General features: G+C 37.1%; 2 protein-coding genes across 3 annotated transcripts in view; one reads left to right on the plus strand and one right to left on the minus strand.

Annotated features, from left to right (window-relative positions):
- Positions 1-960: 960 nt before the first annotated feature.
- LOC763820 lies at positions 961-10353 on the minus strand. The gene is made up of 9 exons (XM_011684293.2): positions 10255-10353; positions 9595-9764; positions 8941-9017; positions 8202-8330; positions 7769-7846; positions 6697-6790; positions 6101-6183; positions 5445-5596; positions 961-3784 (listed from the first exon to the last, which is right to left on the minus strand). Exons 1-9 carry the CDS (start codon positions 10343-10345, stop codon positions 2283-2285), a joined length of 2376 nt encoding a protein of 791 aa, XP_011682595.2. The 5' UTR covers positions 10346-10353; the 3' UTR covers positions 961-2282.
- Positions 10354-10602: 249 nt separating this feature from the next.
- The window catches only part of LOC575699 (protein arginine methyltransferase NDUFAF7, mitochondrial), a 39260-nt gene continuing 34021 nt past the window's right edge, over positions 10603-15841 (plus strand). Inside the window, exons 1-5 of one of the 2 annotated variants that reach the window (XM_030999297.1) lie at positions 10603-10777; positions 11927-12132; positions 13044-13124; positions 13648-13758; positions 15073-15298. In XM_030999297.1, the coding sequence (XP_030855157.1) occupies positions 10711-10777; positions 11927-12132; positions 13044-13124; positions 13648-13758; positions 15073-15298 (691 nt within the window). In that variant the 5' untranslated portion in view covers positions 10603-10710. The remainder of the gene's footprint in view (positions 10778-11926; positions 12133-13043; positions 13125-13647; positions 13759-15072; positions 15299-15841) is intronic. The other variant, XM_776085.4, reaches the window with a different exon arrangement.

A 15841-nucleotide genomic window follows, 5' to 3' on the forward strand; every position in this document is an offset into this window, starting at 1 on the left:
CCTCGGTAATCATGATGCCGATCGAGGTAGTTAAATGAGGAGACTTGTTTAATAATCTGTTCTTTCAGTTTCAAGTTACATTTTGGACTGCTCTTCTTGGATACCACCAGACACTTCGTCTTGGTATAGTTGATCTCTAGTCCCATTCTCTCACTTTCTTTTACAACTACATTCAGGAGTCTCTGGAAATCTTTCTCTGATTCAGAAAATAAAACGGTGTCATCAGCATATCTAATATTTGTGATTGAATGGCCACCCACTTGTATCCCATTTTCATCTTTCAATTCTATTAGAATGATTTCACTATACATATTGAACAGGTCTGGTGACATAACACGACCCTGCCTGACTCCCCGTCTGATGTTAATATATTCACTACACTCTCCTTCTACCCTGGTGGTTTGTCACTATGGCCAAAATGTCGGCTAATTCGGTACGATCCACCACACCCCCTCCCCCTTAGAGCGCTTCAGGAATGCCCCTGTGGTTGTTCAAGAGTTGCGAGTAGCGTTGATTTCCATTATTTTACTGTTTGCAAGAGACCTTGGCTTTTCATGTACATATATGACTATTTATTTATTTATCTATTTCAAAATGTTCACTTTAAAATCTAAGATAAACTTTCTCTTCTCCTCCTCCCTGCCACCCCAGCTCTCTCTCTCTCTCTCTCTCTCTCTCTCTCTTTCTCATTTTTTTCTTCTCCCTTGTTTCAACTCTCTCCATTCTCTTCCTAAACAAAACCTGTGATAGCCTTTCTTCTCTCGTGCTCATCTTTCATGGCTCAATATACCGTAGCTACAAATTTATTGCTCTGTAATAAATGTATCTTTGTATTTATCTTTAATCATGCTCAATCTGATGTCTGACTCTTCGAAATATGCAATTTTTTATTTCAGATCATTGAATGGTATTCAGGAATCGTTAGGAGGAATAAACATGGCAATGCACATTGAAGGGATATACATGTCTTACATTTTATTCTATGAATCATGATTTTCCTACACTTTTCATCTCTGGTATTAGCTCAAAGCTATATTGGCAATTGTGAATATAAATAATGTCCCTATATTCTCTCACTTGTGGACATAATGCATGGATGCTTACTAGTATGATAAATCAAGATACATATATTCAGGATACATAATAATGAAATAAAACAAGTATGTACTACTGCAAATGGAGGATTCCCCGTTTGGTTTGGTACATGTTTTCATTCCAGCTTTCACTATTCTGTAAGACTAGTTTAAATTTTGTGACTGGGCATTTCTTATTCCAAACAGACAATATTTTATTTCTTAGATTCTCTGAAAAATGGAGCAATTAAAGGGTTAAATACTAAGCTTATATTTACTATAGTAAAATTTGCTTAAGATTAATTGCTTCAATAGTTCTTGTAAGCTATAGCTTGAACAAAGTATGTTTATTTTACAACTACATGTATAGGCTATGAACCCTTTTAATTCAAAATACTGTGAAATCATATTTCTATTCTCATAGTTTTTAAAATTCCATTAATGATTCTCAAGTTATGAAAGTTAGAAAAAAGTTACAAAATAACTTTCTCAGATTTGTTGTGATCCAAAGTGTATGATAATTAATCTTGAAACCCTTTCATATCAGTTTAATCCAATAGATAATGAGGTTCAGGTTGAGGTTCTAAATTGGCCATCTTAACATGAAGTGAATAGACAAATTGAAGTGAATAGACAAATTGAAGAAAACAAAAATTATGCCAGCAGTATCTACCAGGGAAAAAGAGGCAAACAGACTTGTAAGGTACACAATTACACCAATAACATAGTTTGAATGTTAGGTTGATATCTACTGTTTCCATAACATACTTCTCTAGAATATATCTAATGATTTTATTTTCATTTCCATAACCACTGAAATTTTGACGATGATGTTCCAGCTTTCTTTGAAATAATGCCTTTCTTGATAGAAATCTTGATTAGGCCTAAAAAAATAGAGACGTTGATTCACTTGCATTTCAATGTCATCATTTTCATGAAAGTCCAAGATAACTACATTAGTGATTACAGGTACATTTGATACAAAGTTAATTACGTTTTACTTAGTCACCCTTTCAATTTTCAAGTATTTTCGAGCAAAAATCAGAGATGAGTAGCGACTGGGTTTTACAAGTAGTTTAGGGATAGCTTGATTAGGGTTAGATAAAATATTTGGTCCTGAGTTAAAGCCAGGAATTCAACTTGAGTTAGAAATTGCCGGAGCACAAGTTGTAACATCATGTTACCTTTGAGAGCCCTGTTTGTCTATGATCAAAGCAGACTTGAAAATATGGAATCCATATCATGGTTGGTATATCCCTTGTCTTTATTGTTTCCCTTATTCTGATCAACTACCAATTCTTGCTTGGGTATTAAAGTTTCGTGACTCTTCTGTCCCTTCCTTTTGAATATCTTGTGACTCAAATTGTGTCTGACATTTGGTAATAATTGTACTTGTTGGTGACCGTGGTGATCACTGTAATCAACATGCTTCCACTGCTTGTTGCTATGGTGATCATGTTGCTCCATGCTGTATTGGTGATGATGATGCTGACGTTGATCCCCAAAGTGAGGAAGGTCGTACTGCTGATGCTGTGGAATCCGCATTGGACCGTTTCTTGGGATGCTCATTTGATTTGCATAGTACAGTGTACTGTCTGGTACAGTTTGCATTCTACCTACAGCTCTGTTCTTCCCTAGGAACGTCTGTTTCAACTTCTTCAATCTTTTCACAATTTTTCGCTTCTTAGTAAGTTTAGGCTCCGTACCCAGCATGCTTACTGTTCCCGCTGACTTTGATGTAGAGCCTTGCACTGTGCTGACTTTAGATGGCTCATACCTGCTGGAAGGCAACATGCTGTCTGGAAGACCTTGCTCTTTGGCTATATTACTTGATGCTTTTGGTTTGTTTCTTGTTTGGTGCGCTGAATGTCTGCCTCTGTAGCTTGTGGTATCCACTGCAGATGGCTGGGTGATAGAAGACATGCTTGCTTTTGTTTGTCTTCCTCTGTTCAAGGTTGAGATGTGACTGGGTGAAGAACTGAACAATTCTGGATGATCCCTACGATAACCATTTCCTGAATTGTGCGAAGGACCTGCAGCAGTGTGGATTGCTGAGCTAGGAGTACTGGACACAGCAGTATTCTTGATGACTAGACTATTCCAATCACTGCTTTTATCCCCGGACCTACTTCTCTTCTTTCTCTGCTTTACCTTAGTGATATGCTGCTGTAGCCTCTTGCCTCTCTCAGGGTTTTGGATGGCATCCAAGTGATTTGATGATGTACTCTCCGAAGACAAGCTACGTCGAAAGTAAGAAGAACTCCCTAACCTCTGGCTTACAGAAGTTCTTCTACAAACTTTACCTCTCTGAACTGTCATAGCGGTTAGAATGGAGCTTGCCAATCCCTTTGGCTTGCTTCTGTTCCGAGATCTTTTTTGTGTCTTTGAACTGCCAGTAAATATATTATCTGTCAAATGACCGTACCTAGGAACTGAGCCAATATTAAACTTCTTTGTAGGCCATCCTAATTTTGAGCCAAATCCTTTTACTTTTAGCTTCTGCTTCACAACCTTTGGAGATTGTCCTTCCTCTGTATGATGCCATGATCTACGCGCTTTTGTTCTCCTTCTCTTTCTGGGTGATGTCATTCTGTCATTCACCTTCCCTTTCTTGGATGCTCCATCTTGTTTTCTTGGTGAGACTTGAGGATTATATCCCTGCTTACTTCTTGCCATCACCAATGAGGCCAAGTCTGCTCGACTCAATTTTTCTGCATAGGAAAGAAATAAACATACATCTAGATAGAAGTGTGGGAAAATAATGGGCTCTCTCATCTCAAACTTTGGATGGACATGTCAAATGTCTATCACAACAGGAATGACATGGTATCCCCTAACATAGAGGTTATCTACAATTCAATTTTTTATATTATGAATTGATAAATTGTACTGTTTCACACAGGGGAAAAACTATAAGATATCAAACTGTTTTTCATATGATCAACTCTCTTTTTTTACTCATCTTTATGGATACATATTATTCCTCCCAACTGAAGAACATTCAGCTTCTACTTACTCCACTTTTTTTTAAAGAATAACAAACCCTGACTGATAATTTGCGAAGAAAAAATGTTGATTAATATTGTTATCCCCAAAAATCTTTCTTTGACAAAATTGTCGTTGTGCATTTTAATCTTTATACAGTCAAACCTGTCTACAGCGACCGCCCAAGGGAAACGCAAAAAGTGGTCTTTGTAGACAGCTTCCTTTAGTACATGTTTCAATGAGAAACCATTTTCAAGGGAAACATAAAATGTGCTTGTTGTAGACAGGTGGTCATTTGACTGTATAAACCCCCCCCCCCCAAAAAAGACAAAACAAACAAACAAAAACATCCTTTAATTTCTGTGTATGCATATTAAAAGTTCAGGACATAGGAATCAACGAGTTGCATGGCATATCTTCTTTCTGCATTACTCTGCTTTTCATGTTTGAAAATGATTTTGGTTTACAGTAAATGGGTGCACTTTTAAATATTTGCGGAGTCATAGAGACTTTGATCAGGCACAGGGGGTAATAATCATTAAGTCCTTATGCATTACATAAATATTAATATCCTCCCTTTTGATTATGTTGGCATGCTGAAAAGGATGTCCTGTACGTGGCACGGTATCCTAGTTCATCGGACAGGTTTATCTGTTTGTTTTATTGGCTGTTATTTCACCCTTTCAAATAATCAACATACCCTTTGACCTCACACAACAGTCGTAAATTAGAAGTGAATTAATGGCGTTTCTGAAGTTTTAAAACCACAAAATCAATACTGTGAGGTTCAGAAATAAATCATTAGCTTTTTTTTGCCCCTCTGCTCTGATACACTACAAACATACATCACCTCTTTAACCCATTGGTGACAATGAAACGTTCACTCAACATGCTTCTCCATTGGCAAATGTAAGTTAAATTGGACTTAGTCCTTGATGGGTTAATCAGAAGGAAAGTAGGTTCAATGAATCTCTGGTTAAGAGTATGGTAGTGGATCTCCTGGAGCAAAGCCAAATGTGTTATAGCATTTAGGTAGAATGTAATTCCTATTTCCTCTTGATCTGCAGGCAATGTGGCTGCTTCAACTTATAGGATACTAAAACAAAAACTAAATGGAATGAAATTTATAGAAATGTTCAACAAAAAAACCTCTCGATATGACATGACTATGGAATAATGATAGTGATACCAAGAAAACCATTATCACTCAATCATCACATCAAGATATTTTCATTTTAAAAAAATGAAATAACTTGATAAGTTGTCCAGATAACTGTCCCAGGGGAATCATTTGAGCAGTTGTTGTCCGGAGGGGTACTATAAAAGTCATACGTTGTATGGGATACATCGTACAGAATCGCCCTTCCCAACAGTTGACAAATTTACCTCCAAGATCTGGTATTGTTACAGCTGTATTTGTTGATAGCTGACTGACTGCAGTGACCTCCCTCTCTCCTCCGTCTCCCGTGTCCATACTGACCTCTAGACTAGTATCGAAGAGCCTGTCCAGCAGACTGGCATCAGAAGCATTCTTTGAGCTACCAATATGAAAATTACAGCGTTATTAAAGCATGTTTATTCTGCGAATTAATTCAATGCAATGATATAAAATAGGAGCGATTATTGATTACTGATTTTCTTCTTTTTTCCCCCTTTTTTGGGGCCAACCAAACATAAGCAAAAATACCAAGTAGTAGACTTGTGAATGCTATGCTCTGTGTTTTACATGCCATGTTTCACCTGGCTATGTGTTTTACAATTTGAATAATATAACAGGAAATTATTGTGTAAACTAGATAAGCATGAATTGAACATGAAAGAATATCTGCTTGCATAATAAACAAATAAAATAAAATCATGTGGACAAATAAAAGACGTCCTAAAGAAAAGTTTAATGGACTAATAAAACCAGTCCAACATTTCTCATACACAAATCAGTTTACAGCCTACTGTTATGATACTGTCAAGGCACTGTATGTGCATGATTATGTCTAGAGCTATACGTAGTGCCCTCTTCTACAAAAAGAAGTATAGTGGGATACCTTGTGACATCTAAGGCAAGTCTTGTAGCCTCGTTTCCTAGCCATTCTGTCAGGGATGAGGGAAGCTGGGTGTCTTTGAGAAGCTGTGTAGTGAAGCAATCAAGATATGGATTTCAATATTCAGCGTAAAATGATGATACCAAGCAATGTCTGCTCTTACAAAAACAAATAAGCCTGAAGGATTATGAAAGTAATTATATATATACCTGTATATGACCAATATAGGACAATTAAAATACACAGAATGATCTTTCTCCAAAGTCTCAATTCTTTACTAACCTAAACTCACTCACAATGGTTCATGAAGATCATACTTTTTAAAAATAAATAGCATGATATGGATTAGACAGGAGAATATTAACCAATTCTTTACTACAATCCCTATTTATAAATGTGTGATTACCATCATTGTGACAAGAAAAGACTAGGTTCATGTAGGTGCAACTCTATAGCTAACGTGCCTAATGATATTTCATCAAGTGTATGAAATGTATGCCAAGTTAAATTCCAATCTTTAAAAAAAGAAATTATCATGTATTCTATCTAATGAAAATGAGTTAGTGGACAGGTGGCTAAGTTTAAAATGTACAGCTTACCCATTCAGAATTTGTAGAGGGCAAAGAAGACCTCACTGCTATGAGATTATCATACCATCCCACTGCCGATTTGTAGAAATTACAAATCAAGACTCTGCAAAGAGATGAACAAAAAAAAGAAATGTTTGCTATAATGTCAGGAAGTGGACTTGATGTTACACAATCAAGCCATTCTGTCCTCCCGGCACACCCAATAGTATGTAATTTACAAGTAATATGTAATTGTCATAACGTTTTACCAATGAATCTCCTCTAGACCCTAGGCCATTCTAGAAGTTTTGACATGTTCAGAAAATGATACTGAGAAAACGTTATCGGTCAGCAAGGCCTGATGAAACAAGAAGCAAATTATATCACAGCAATAGGCCGTCTTTCAAAATGATAATTATAATAAAATAATAATAAAAACGGTACTTATAAAGCGCTTACCATCTTTCAACTGATAGGAACCCATAGATAATTCATTAGTTATTTGTGTCATTAAATTAACTATACCAATATATAGATACATGTAAGTAACTAAATGTATTCAGTTTGCTAGTATGGTATATATATACCATATATATACCATATATATATATATATATATATATATATACCATATATATACCATATATATATATATATATATATATATATATATATATATAAATATAAACACTAGGATGAGGATATACAGGGTAAGAAAATATGTAATCTTACCCGACAGTTGAATGCATGAAACCTGCTCTTGTAACAAGTGCTCTGCATCAATTTCCTAACCAAACCAAAACATATACATCAGTCCTAGACTTAACACTAACCCTACCCCCAAAACCTAACCTAAAACCAAATTGCATTCCTAACTCTAACCCTGATCCTATATCTGTGACAAAATAAAGCCTGAAGCACTTGTCGCATGAGCAGGGGCCTGTTTCATAAAACTTTTTATTTATAACAAATGCTAAATTTCTATGACAAATTTGCTCTCAGCCAATCAGATGCCATGATTTCAGTAGCTTATAACAGTAGCTTGTAACTTGTTGTTGATATCAAGTTTTATGAAACAGGGCCCAGATGTTGGGTCACCCACCTGACACGACTGACAATGGCCAGGAAGACTAGGTTGCTGCTCAGGAACATCCCACTATGTATAGTCTCTATCATGATGCTGTTTATCACAAGGTTAAGAAAATCATTTTCAGAGTGGTCCAGTGGATAAGTCTCTGGACCGTGAATCACGAGGTTCAGGGTTTGAATCCCTGTAGCAGCACTAATGTCTTGTGACAAGACATTAATCTACATTTGCCACGCTCCACCCAGGTGAGGTAAATGGGTACCGGGTAGGAAGACATTCCTTGAATGCTTGAGCGCCTTTTCATGGCAGCTTGGCTAAAGCCAGGGTAATAATGGGATTGCATGGCCCTCAGGAAGAACAGTATTAATTACTGATGAGGCTAGCCAGGGTAAACAAGAATTATTATTATTATCATTATTATTACCACCATGATGATAATAAAGGATACAGTGCAGCTTGCTCACACAGAGATGCTAGGAAGATACAGAGCTTGGCACATCCTTGGAGACTCACACATAAGTACTCCAGCATTTGCCTACTTGGAAAACTGGTTACAGGGGTCGATGGCTCAAGGGAACTATGAGGCAGAAATGAGAAAGGAAATGAGGGGGGGGGGGGGGAAGGAAAGATGGCAAGAAGAAGATAGAGAGGAAGAGAGGCAGAAGTAGGAGATATTGACAGAGAAAACCATAGAGGGACATGGAGAGTTTGAGAGTAAAAAACAGAGAGAGAGAGAAAAACCTTCAACTAACAAATATATTGGTTGGATGTATTTTTACATAAAAATAAATTCATATTCCTACTTTAAATTATGTTAATGAAAGATTACAACATAGTTTGATTCAAAATTGTGTATCCTAAACTTCTCACCCTCTGTTAAATTAAGTACCAAATAAAAAAAAAATAAAAAAAAAAATCTAGTACACCCTATTTAGCTAGTGCCATAGCATGGGTCCAGACACTGATGGGGTGCTGGCAAATACGAGGGGGGGGGGGGGTGTGAACTTATAATTTCCTAATGCTATTAGGGTAGGCTGTGGGTGTGGGATGGGTCAAAGTATCTACTTTTCACATTTCCTTTCTCCTTTGTTTGTCTGTTGTTTTTCGGGGGGCCATTTGTTTAGAGGGAGGGGAGAACCCATCCCCTGTGCCTTTTGTAACTACGCCTCTGTACTTGGTGAACTTACCTATCCCAAGCTGATAGCATAGTGCCTGCATAGGAGTGTATTGTAGTCTCTGCTAATCTTTCCAGACATTTTTTCAACTGTAATAATGTGATATAGAATATGTCAGAGTGATGTCACAAGGAATAACACATTTTTCTGACAGGCAAATTTGGAATGAGAAACAAAACCTCATTCACATCACTCATTATATCTCAGTCACACGCCAAAACCGACTTAACGCCGAATCCAAACTGACTGAATTTTGGCCACTGAGGGTGATGAATTTGTTTGTTTGGTCTTATGTCAGTCTTGATGGTGTATCTGAGGTACACAATCATGTATAAAACTCCATTATAACGTCAACCTCCATTGTTTGGTGTAAGCATACAAAGTAAACAACTGTGATGCAAAATAGGTACTATTTGGCAATGGCCTTCTGATATATCTAAAGACTGGAATCATTCTACCCATTTGAAGGAAGAAAATGTGCTCTGTTATGCTGCTGATGATACTACATTCCTATAAATTACAATTCGTTGTCCATTGTTTGCGCATTTATGCCTTAGCAACTTTTCTGTTCATAAGACTTTCATTTATATTTTTATATTACAGTGTTACCGGGTTTCTCTTTTACAATTTAAATTCAATTTCTAGTTTTCAGACTGTTATAATTACCTTCACAAGTAGTCCATACAATTTCCAGCTCCTTTGGGAATTCTTATTTTTGTAGAGGAAACGAGAGAGTGTGACTAGCTCCCCTTTCAGCAGTGAACCATTGAGATCCTTGCCATTGTAAATGGAATGTAATGTAGCTTTCAAACAATCATTGGAGTGTGAATGCTCACCTAAAAAAGGAGAAATAAATAAAATAATGATTTTAATGGCCAGTTACTGAATTTCAATCGTGAAAGATAAATATTTAAGATGTTAATTCAAATAACCAATTACACTTTAGGCAAATTGAGCATGAACAGTTTGGAGTGAACATTTTTATGATAGAGGTCTAGATGATAGATCTAGAGGTCTATAAAAAGTAGATTATATTGTGTCGGATATGTAATGTAACACTAATGTAACACTTACACAATGATTGAGTCTACTATTGGGATTCATTACTAAAGTCAAAAGTTTAAAGAGCTTTTATATATTCCACAAAGCTCAAAGGCATAATTCATAACTTACACAATTTAGATCTACTTTAGTTTCACGAACACAAAAATCAACATGTGGGACTCGCATTTATAAATGCAGAATAGTTCACAAGCATTCGTTCTGTAACCTTACATAACATGTAATAAAATAAACCACTAAATTAATAAAAATGCTACTTATTACCATCTTTCAATCTTGTTAAGTTAATTCTCAGGAAATTAGTGGGTGGAGGAATCAACTCTCTGGAATTCCATTGATCACAGGGCGCAGCCATCTTGCAGTAAGAAAAAGAATTAGTTTTTCTTCGAGTCCAAGGGATTAATAAGCGAAGTGAAATGATTTAAAATGTAACTGTAGTTTGCCGTATAATGATTTCTAATCTCTTTGTTTCATTAAAAAATAAGTTAAATCATCAACAATAAAACAGTTTTACATGTATACTGAATTTTGTCAATTTGATGGTATATTTTCCATTTCTATCTTTCTATTTACAATGCAGTAGTATGCATGTGAAAGACTAACACATTTGGCTGGTAGAGGGGCGGGGCTTAATTTAACCGTTGACTGTGCTATGTTGTTGTTGACATCGATGCAGAAGAAGAGAAACTGACATTATTTTCACTTTCAGGCAGGGAAATCATGTTTAGGTCTATAGCTTTTCGACAACAGTTCGCCAGAGGTTACAGGGACTTTGTTAATAGAGTTGGTGAGATCGCACTTTTATTTAGACAATTCTATTTAGAGTAGACGTACAGTAACTAGTCGTCTAAGTTACATCTCAATTCTCATGACTCATGAGACATGAGTCATGATATGAATGATGTACTAAATTAGCTAGATTTATTTATATACCTCATACATAGATTGTCATTCACTGATTGGTCAAAACTATATCACATGTCAAAGAGCATTTCGATCTATCAAGTATCATTACGTCAGAGGGTTTGATAGCTACTATCAAACCCTGGGATAGGACCCCTAAGGCCTAACCCCTCCTGCGACTTAGTTGCGCACACAAATTTTTTGAGTTGCTAGGCTACCGCAATCGCGCGCACGGTTACGCGCAGCGCGTAGGAATTCAATACTCTTGATCTTGCCTTTAATTTTGACTTGATGTTGGATTTTTCTTATTCTGGTGAGTGAATTCCTCTTGATCTCGTTTCCTGTTTTTTAGAGCTAGATCTCGACATACAGCTAGAACTAATCATGAATCAATAAAAAGGATGAGGTATATAAAACAAATATGGACTGCTCTGTAATCGGATGATGGTGGGAACTACCACTCCCTCGGTGGTATTCACACCGGCCCTTCTATCACCCCCTCGGCTCCGCCTCGGGGATGATAGAAGGGCCGGTGTGAACACCACCTTGGCCTTGGGAGTGATAGTTCCCACCATCATCCTCATGAGCAGTCAATATTTGTATACTAGTGTACTTTCGTATCCAGTTTTGACCCGTAACTCTGGTGTGCAGATACCCTACTGAAACATACCAAAACATCAACTTAATCTTCATCAATTGTTTAAATAATGGTCATGTTATAAAATCGTTAATATTTCTTGCCTTTTCGTGTCAATTTTCTTATTTTGGGGGAGAAATTTTTCCAAAAAACGAAGACAAAATAAACACTTTCTCACAGGTTTCACGCAAACCGCTGCACAATTACAAATACAATTGCATTCACGCACGTGGGCCCGCCCGCACCCCTTCGTCGGTATATGCTGTGATATTAAATGTTTGTTTTGTATGCAAAATGTTCTTATTTGACAACAGATAGGTTTTTTTCATTTCTTCAACTAATTTTGGTACATTTTTTCTTTCCTAAGTGGTATGAATATGGTTTATGTCATTTTAGGTATTATTCAAAAGGCAAGGGAACCTTTGTTACCAAGACTGCGCTCGTCTCGGCATTGGAGGACAACATGTACACGTTGCCATGGTAGCAGTGCAGCAGTCGCAAAGGAGAATGTGGTGATGGAGGGGCTCAAGCAGCGCATCCGTACGTTAGGTGCCATCACAGTAGCAGACTATATGAAAGAAGTCCTTACAAGTCCTGTCGGGGTATGCATGAAGAAATCAATTTTTTTTCTTTCTGTGAAAGTTTAGGATAAGATAGGCTTGATGCAATTTATAACAGAAACTTGTGCCATATTCATTATAAACTGTATTGAGCAGGAGTTGTTATAGACTAGCAATAATCTGTTTGTAATAACTGTTTTAGGCCCGTAACTGGTCAAAGCTGATTGTAAACCTCTCACAGCAGAGCCTGTTTCTGCTCGAAAATTCTAAAACGAATTAAAGTTATGTATTACTTTATAAATTGTGTGAGATGAGGCTTTATATATATCATTCACCATCAACATTTTAAGTCATCACATTACTGTTTCCCCAATATCTAGCAAAAGTGAGAGCCATGTTGTTGACCTCTGCCAGGTATCTAGTGCATGCATAATTAATGTGTCATGAAGTGTGTCACAGCTCAACAGACAATATATGGTCTTGGGGCCCTGCCCATACCCATATTGCATACTCTGTTTGCAGTGTCATTATTTCCGCACTTCAGGGAAAAAATTAATATCTTTTTTTCGGGGGCTACTTTTCAAGCTTGCCTGCATGAAATTAACACTCTAAAATTTGTTTTGCATTGAACTCTATGCAAATTAAGAGGGGCTCTTTTCTGATTTTCGGGGGCTCTTTTGCGCATTTCCGGGGCTAATTTTTCCAGAGCCCCCGCACTTGTGCATATTTTCCTTGCAAATATGTTATTTCTGTTCCTAGTATACATTTGGTGTAATCAGCATAGGTGTCGGTGAAATTTAAAAGATGATCCACACTTTACCGGTACACAAAATTTCAAACAAAATTTACAAGTATTTCAATTCTCATTCAAAAGGTTTTGTATTTACTCCCTTTCTTTTTCTTCACTGGAAATAAGTATCACCATCAACACTATTCCTTTCTATATTCTCTAGGGTTACTACATGCAAGGAGATGTATTTGGCGAGAGAGGAGACTTCATTACTTCACCAGAGATCAGTCAGATGTTTGGAGAGGTATTAAGTGAAGTATTTTATTTCTTTGTTTCACTAATCCACATAGATTGTGAGTTTTCCAAGGGTCTACATGCATTTATCAGCTTTATTCACCTCAAACCGGCACCAATTATTCTTAGCTTTCTGCTCTTACATTCATATCAATGTGAGTATTATAATTAAGTACTTTGTGAACTTTCTCATTCTTATGTCATTTTGGAAGAAATTCATTACAGAAATGTCTGTGTTCACACCTGGTTTTTTGAAAGTGTGTTAGCACAGCAAATTCCTGGGCTAAGCTGACCCTGCTGCCAAGTAGGGTTAGCGCTGAAATTGCGGTGCTAACCTGTCAGGTGTGAAAGCATGAGCCGATAGCCTAATTTCTTAGCCCGGGCTATCCTTGGCTAGCTAGGCTAAGAATAGCCCGGGTTATCTGAACCTTATTCTTATTCTATGTCTTATTAATTTAAGGATAAAGGATAATGTAATCTGCCTTTCCAAATTGCCTGATATCCCTTCTGTTTTTGTTTTCTCTTTCTTGTAGTTGATAGCATTGTGGATCATCCATGAATGGTCTAGACTAGGATGCCCTAGACCACTGCAGCTGGTGGAGCTTGGTCCTGGAAGAGGCACCCTAGCTGATGACGTACTCAGGGTAAGGATATTTGATAATATCGATATATTGACTGTTATGAGAGGTCTGGCTGTTTTATATAGGCTCAAGGTCCCCGAGCGCCAACAGCCAGGCCTCAAATATTAAAGCAGTCGATATGTCTTTCATATACCGAATTGACACAAAAATCTACCAAGAATTCTTACCTTATCCTTTTCTTGAGTGAAGATTGGTTAAAGCATCCTGGAAAATCTGAGACACTGTCTGTTAATCTTAGCTGGAAATATGACTGACAATGACAATGACAATGATTGAATGTTACAATCATTTTGGAATTGCAGGCAAAAAGCACTGTATGGTATCCGCGCTCGCACCAAGTAAGTTTTAATACGTAAATCAATGGGGATCACAGCATATTTTTAAATATTTTCCCAGTACCCGGATTTTTGCGGGAATCTCACTCATGAACTATTTACCTGTACTGGCAATGTTCGTTTCTTTACGGGAATGGCTAAAATCATGACTCCAATCAGATTGCTAGATTTCTAAGGAGATGTATATAAAGTATACCAGTCACCTGAAAAAATAGTTTGTGTACAGATAGAATGTATGAAATCAAAATCTTGCATTTTTTGAGGAAATGAAGGATACCATAAGACCCCGAGCTTGGATTGGAACCCAAGTCAGAATTTGTATTTATTCAAGGCAAGTCCTACTAGTCGCTTTTATTGAGAGAGAGTTTTTACTAAAAGTGTATTCAAAGTAATATACATTTGAATTTTATATTTTGAATTGTATACAGAGATGGAAACCCTTGCATACAGTGCAAATTAATTGTTGCATGGTGTGTGTACTTGTGATTGGTACACTTTAAAGCCCCAACCAGGGATTAAGCCCTCAAAAACTTATCTTAAAATGTATCTGTAGCAGCAAGATGAGTTTATGAAAGTATGCGTACAATTAGAAATAAAACAAATGTTTTTCTCTCTATGAGTTAAAATTGAAGCCCTCATTTTGTCACAAGCAGGAGAGAAAATTTCTTCCAACAATGAGATCACCACCACACTATTAAATTAAAAAAATAGATTTTGTCTGTTTCCAATTAAAGTATTTTGTATATGTATTTTGTAAATGTACACCAAGTATGATAATAGCAAATAATTACCAATTTGATGCTGTGTCAACAAATCATTTCTCAGTACAGGGACCCATTTCACAAAGCTTTTTTTCAATGTCAAATGTCAAAAATCAGTGACAAATCTGTTGACAACCAATCAGAAGCAAGGATTTCAGTAGCTTATATAAACAAAAACTGTCATTTGTCACTGATGACAAGTTTTGTGAAACGCCCCCCAGGTCTTCAAGCAGTTTCCTCAGCTTCCCCTGGACACCCTGAGCCTTCATCTTGTCGAAGTGAGTCCTGGCATGAGTGATGTCCAGCACAAGACACTCACAGGTCACCAGCAGAGGTTAAAGGAGGAGGTCAGTGGTGGGATCGTAGATGGCATACCGTACAGGTCAGCATCGGTCAAGGGGGGTATTCCTGTCTCCTGGTACACAAGTCTTTCTCAAGTTCCAAATGGTAAGCCTTCTTTAAATATAGATTGAATTTGATTTTTGTTTGCATACCCACTAACAGTGGCGTTGCATGTGTCCAGGAGTTTAGGAACCCTCACATTTGGGTTGCAGTGGCAGATCTATGGGCAAAGGGGGGGGGGGCATGGGGGTCTGGACCCCTTTTCTTTTTGTCTGCTTATTAGAAATTTGGGGGATTAAACCCCCCCCCCCTTGAGCTGCCTCTGATTTTACTGATCTTAATAGGTGTATGAAATAGGGATTAGAAGGGCTGGTGGTTTATTGGGGGGGGGGGTGGCATGTTGGAGGGTCCTATCACTTGTTTTGTTATACATTGTCCTCCACTTCTCCCTTCATATCTCTCTTTTGTTTATTAAATATTTACTTTATTTTCCCCCTTTTTTATTATTATAATTTGGTTGGGGGGGGGGGGGACATGTGCACTTGTTGCTATGCCACTTCCTGAATTAACTTATTTCAAGGGATTAAGTAATTGGGGATTAAAAGCCTATAATCAAAGGTCACAAGCTCATTAATTGACTTCATTTCA

The sequence above is a fragment of the Strongylocentrotus purpuratus genome, unplaced genomic scaffold (assembly GCF_000002235.5).
Source record: "Strongylocentrotus purpuratus isolate Spur 01 unplaced genomic scaffold, Spur_5.0 spur5_scaffold_5, whole genome shotgun sequence".
Lineage (NCBI taxonomy): Eukaryota > Metazoa > Echinodermata > Echinoidea > Camarodonta > Strongylocentrotidae > Strongylocentrotus > Strongylocentrotus purpuratus.

Bases quoted from the DNA above. Each gene is read 5' to 3' on its own strand.
- LOC763820 (XM_011684293.2), bottom strand. From the start codon at position 10,345: ATGGCTGCGCCCTGTGATCAATGGAATTCCAGAGAGTTGATTCCTCCA. The intron at 9,018-9,594 runs GTAATTATAACA...ACATTATTACAG, and splicing joins TGTATGGACTACTTGTGAAG to TTGAAAAAATGTCTGGAAAG. The intron at 6,184-6,696 runs GTAAGCTGTACA...TTCACTACACAG, and splicing joins CCTCTACAAATTCTGAATGG to CTTCTCAAAGACACCCAGCT.